Source organism: Lycium ferocissimum, chromosome 6 (genome assembly GCF_029784015.1).
Source record: "Lycium ferocissimum isolate CSIRO_LF1 chromosome 6, AGI_CSIRO_Lferr_CH_V1, whole genome shotgun sequence".
NCBI classification, from domain to species: Eukaryota; Viridiplantae; Streptophyta; class Magnoliopsida; order Solanales; family Solanaceae; genus Lycium; species Lycium ferocissimum.
The window spans coordinates 11,880,665-11,885,653 of record NC_081347.1 but is presented as its reverse complement, the minus strand read 5'-3'; the positions used below and the strand labels follow the sequence as shown (position 1 = coordinate 11,885,653).

Below are 4,989 nucleotides of genomic sequence, written 5' to 3'. Positions count from 1 at the left end.
TCATGCTAAAATTAATGGCACGTTGATCTGAAGCACTTTTAGGACAGCTCTTAGAAAAATAAATCTTGGACTTTGGCTCCAACTTTGATAAAACTTATCCCTTCCAATCTTTCTAATTTTCTCTTTCCTCCAATTCGTTTGTCTCTCTCTTTCAAATTGTACCAACAGTCCTACCTAATACTAATGGGATTTTGGAAATTTAAAGCTAGAAAAGATAGTTAAACTTTCCTTGGAAATTTAAATTTGACTAGTATTTGCATCTCTTGACATTGAAACTTAGGGCATGTGACTAATATTTATATCTCTTTTTTTCTTTTTTTGGTCTAAATATTTATATCTCTTGATATTGAGTATGACACAATTAATTAAATACAATACAATTACATGGCTTAATTCACGTATGTGACATGATACAATCAGTCAAAAATCTAGAAAGTGATAGTGATATAATAAACTAAATGTTTCTTATATATCAGGTATTTAAACCCATATTGAAATTTGGGTATGACTAGTTGTGTCACACTTTCTTAGTAGAAGTCTTCTATTTAATATTAGCTTTTGTTAAGTGATTTGTCGAACCTATTTGATTGGCATCATTAAATTTCCTAATGATAATGAGGATCATCAAATTCATTATATTTGTATGAATAGATATGTATAACAGCTCATGATCTCAAGACTTGTTATCTTATGTGGTTAGTGTAGCTCATATTGACAAGATCATGTTACTGTTACTGTTGGATCTTTATAAAGACATACACGACATATTATCTATGCCTTGTGGATTTCCTTAATTATTGCACATTATAATCCGTTCCACATATTGAGCTTAAGAAATTACGAATTTCTAGTGGTGGACATGTTGATCTATTTGCCGCATGTTGTTACCAACAGCCAAACTATTGATTTTATGATGGTGAACATGTTGATTTGAAACATACATGTTATGAAAAATTATTGGGGACCGACAAGGAAATAACTTGTTTTGGAATCCATGTTGACGATATTTCTTGCTATACTTTATTTGATAAAACTCCAGTGCTTGTGATTGTGGGTAGGTCTTGTGTTATTGATTGATGCAAGTATTGTTGCATCTCGACATTGATAGTTTTGTTTGACTGGACCATATTCGAAGTGATGTTCTACTACTATGTGTTTGTGGCCACTATTCATTTAGTCCGAGAGTCGTTTCATAACTTTTTTTTTTTTTTGAAACAAGTTCAAGATTAAGTTAATATTGTCCAAGTGCGAGAATGTTGAATTTTATTAAATGTGGACCAACATTAACTTGATTATTGTGGTTTATAATGTATGCTAAATAAATATAGTTGATGGACATGATTTGGGCCGCTTATCCATTAGATTAGTTGTTGGACTTGAATTTACTTTATGTATCAATGTGGGCTAGCAGTAGTGTAGGCCCTGTGGGAGATCTAATAAAGTCTGTTACAGGAATCCATTAGATCAAGGCGTGATGCCTATAAATATATGGCGAAGTCCCTCTCGTCTCCTCAATCCTAGGCAACCCCTCATTCGACCTCGCAGTATTGTATGAGGAGCAATGAGAAGAAGACGTGACTATGTTTCATAATTCCAGAATGCGTTTTCTCATGATGAACAAGATTGATAAACAAGACGATGATGTAACCAAATGTTTCATAATTCGGGAATGTGTTTTTGCATTGATGGACAAGACTGATAAACAAGACGACTATATAGGTATCGTTTTATCTCTATACTATGATTTTCTTAATCTATGCAATGTTCTTGAGTTTATAACAATTAACTAACAAAAAGTTTATTCATATTATAAAATAATAAAAAAGAGAACAAAAGATATAGAGAATGGTAAAAGTTCTTATCCTCAAGAATGTGATAAAATTAAGGTAAGCGGGGAGTCCTTTATTTATAGGAGTACCTTGTTCTCCAAGAAAAGATCTTAAATTTTAGGAAACATCAAGATTTTCTTTTAAAATTTTCCTTCTCAACTCTTTTTACATAAGAAAAATTTCTTTGGGGGAGATTTAGTTTGGATTTTATTGCAGTAAATTATAAACTCCTCATTCACTAAAAACTACGACTGTTTTAACCTTGTACTTAACCTTAAGCACTTATTCTTAGCCTAGTTAAACATAACAAAAGGGCTCCAAAAGAAAAAGAAAAAAAAAAAGTACACAATTAATATTAAAGTGACAAGCAATCAACTTAATTTGTAGTTTGGCTAAATCCGGATAAGTTTATTTTTTAGCTCAGTTTTACCAGCTAATTCAATGTTGTAAAGTCATTTTATCTATTAATTGAGCTGCTCATCTCACATAATAAATCTATTTGATTTTCATTAGTATTCGTCCATATAAACTTTCATCTCAAGTTTACTTCTTTTTCAAGTACTCAATGGTATCATTAATGAATTGTCTCTTTGCCTTATCTCTATCTCTATTTTTTTTTTTTTTAAAGTTGATACAGCATCGAATTATTTTAATTTTTTTCCGAATGTTTGTGCTTGTAATTGATAGGATTACGAAGTTGTTGGTTTAATTATGAGAAGGTTAATCTATGGTAGAGTTCGAAATTGTTTCAATGTCCTACTAATAATTTTCTTGTCAACTATTTAATACAAGGATCTAACTATAGCAGGTAATTACTCTAATTTTCATGTTATCATATAATGCAACTTAATGTGATGATATAAAAAATAAAATTTATATATGTACTTACAATGCACAAAACGTTACCAAAAGGGATTTTTCATCCCCCCCCCCCCCCCCCCCCAATCAATTCCTTCTTTGGCATCCTTGCACTTAAAATTCTCATTATGTTATTATCTGTTTGAGAAGCAGTATCTTAAAAATAAATAAATAGGATTCCTCCATTCTTAATTTGAGGTTTCGGATTTGAGTCTTGAGTATGATAAAATTCTATTAGAGAGCGATTTCCCCTTAAATAGACCTTACACAGTGCGAATTTGGATATATCGGAAATCAATACCGAACACCGGATGAAAAAAAAAAAAAAATCACACTTACAGTTCTGAGTATTTCATAATTTTCAAGTTCTCAACTAGTCTTACGTAAGGATCCTGTAAGGCCAATTTGCTTATAATATTTTACTTCAGTCACAGTATTAAAATAAAATAAGTGTTATATTCTAAAAACACTGTAGAGCCACATCTTGAATTTTTCAGTACAAACTGAAATCATAAGTAACAACTAGTACTAATACATAAGAACAGATATTAGAATTCCTTCAAATAGCTAGAAAAACATTAAACATGTAAATATATTACAATTCCTTACAACAATAGTGTTCTCTTTTTTGTTTTTGGTCAAACAACAGTAACTTCTCGTTTTGATTAAACAAATTATATTAAAGTGACAAGCAATCAACACAATCTTGATTTATTCACTCTTTGAGACCTAATGAGAATTGAACATCAACAAGAAGAAAACAATATACTGCCAACTACTATTAAGAATTCCTTCAAACTGATAAACACTAAGCGTGTAAATTATATTACAAAGTAAACGAATGAATGAATCTAAATTATGCTGCTACTAAGAAATACTACTAATTCAACTCGAGTCTTAAACCTTAACAAGTGCAAAACACAACTCTTCATCCTTTCTGAATGACCACAATTGAACCAGAGTACCTCTTTTCAAAGCATTCCTTCTTGTCACCTCATTCCAGGTAGTAACCAACACATAACTTGAATTTGATATCCCATTAATTTTGTTCATGTTCCATTTTCTCAGATTGATTTCACATATTCGACGTGAAGGCTCAATCAACATCACACGCATCGTAGACAATTTGCCCCCAGAGCGAGTATTCAATTTCGCCTTTTCATGTGGTCTTAGAAACTCAATAGTTATCTGGTTTAGTGGGATTGAAAGCCTCCCTTCTGCTGGTTTAACATCAGTATTGAACAATGTTTTCTCAATGACCAAAATAGCTGATTCAACCGAACCCCCAAATTCAGTGATCACATTCTTGAATTCAATAGGCAATACTCTAACAATGTTCTTCTTTGCCTTCTTCTTTTCCCTTGTAGCCTCTGATTTTTCGTTCAAGCCGCGTTCTTGATTGATGAAACCAAGTGTATCATTGGCTAAATCTCGTGATCTTTTTCTGATAATGGGCAATTGTCTTTTTGGATTTTCAAATGCAAAATTAACACTACCCGTCCAATTGAATTTGAACACTGTATTTTCCCTTTGATCAGCAGCCTTTGCACTATTTTCTCCCTCTTCATACTTTTGTGACTCCTTAAGACAGAAGAATCCTTGATTGATAACACCAGCACCAATATTGATTTTGAACTTTCTGTTTTCCTCTTCATAAGCCTTAACACTGTGTTTTTGTTCTTCAAAATTATTTTCCACAGCTTTCTTGATCATCAATTCGCCACCATTGCATAAGAATGGTTCTATAACTTTTCTTGGCCGTGATCGTTTCCCCTTTGGGATGACGAAATCAAGAATTGATTCTTCTTGATGATCAAGAACTGCGGGGAATGTTGACAATATGGACTGAATATTGTGAGTAATTCTTTCTTTTTTCTTGATACAAAATTGTTTATCTTGTTCCACGATTAAGTTGTCTTCTTCTCCGGACATGGATTTTAACCAGGCAACTTCAGACACAGCCAACAAATAGTCCATTCGACTCATGTTGGACTTAAACTCCATGCCCAAAAAATCATCTACACTCAGCAATGTGAAAGCCATTGGTGTTGGTAGAATAAAGAATCACTACGTAATGTAGCGTTGGAGTAACAATGAACAAAGAGAATGAAAAGAAGGAATATTGTAGGAGTTTTTGTAGGGTACTAAGATGAAATCCTGAACTTGAACAAATTAGATACGGAGAAGGGTTGGACCTAAAAAACCGGAACTCTGTGTATTGTTTACCACCTTCTTTTATTCTTAAACTTACCATAATTAACGTTGTTGTCTTTTTTTTCCTTTTAAAAAAAAAAAAAATCCT

General features: G+C 32.2%; 1 protein-coding gene across 1 annotated transcript; it reads right to left on the bottom strand.

The window, feature by feature from the left end:
- Nucleotides 1–3,584: 3,584 nt before the first annotated feature.
- On the bottom strand, nt 3,585–4,739 carry LOC132061111 (putative B3 domain-containing protein At5g35780). The gene has a single exon (XM_059453979.1). The coding sequence runs from the start codon at nt 4,728–4,730 to the stop codon at nt 3,585–3,587; it is 1,146 nt and encodes a 381-aa protein (XP_059309962.1). The 5' UTR covers nt 4,731–4,739.
- Between the last annotated feature and the right edge of the window lie 250 nt (nt 4,740–4,989).

What these genes read in the sequence shown, in the direction of transcription:
- LOC132061111 (XM_059453979.1), bottom strand. Translation starts at nt 4,730, where the DNA reads ATGGCTTTCACATTGCTGAGTGTAGATGATTTTTTGGGCATGGAGTTT.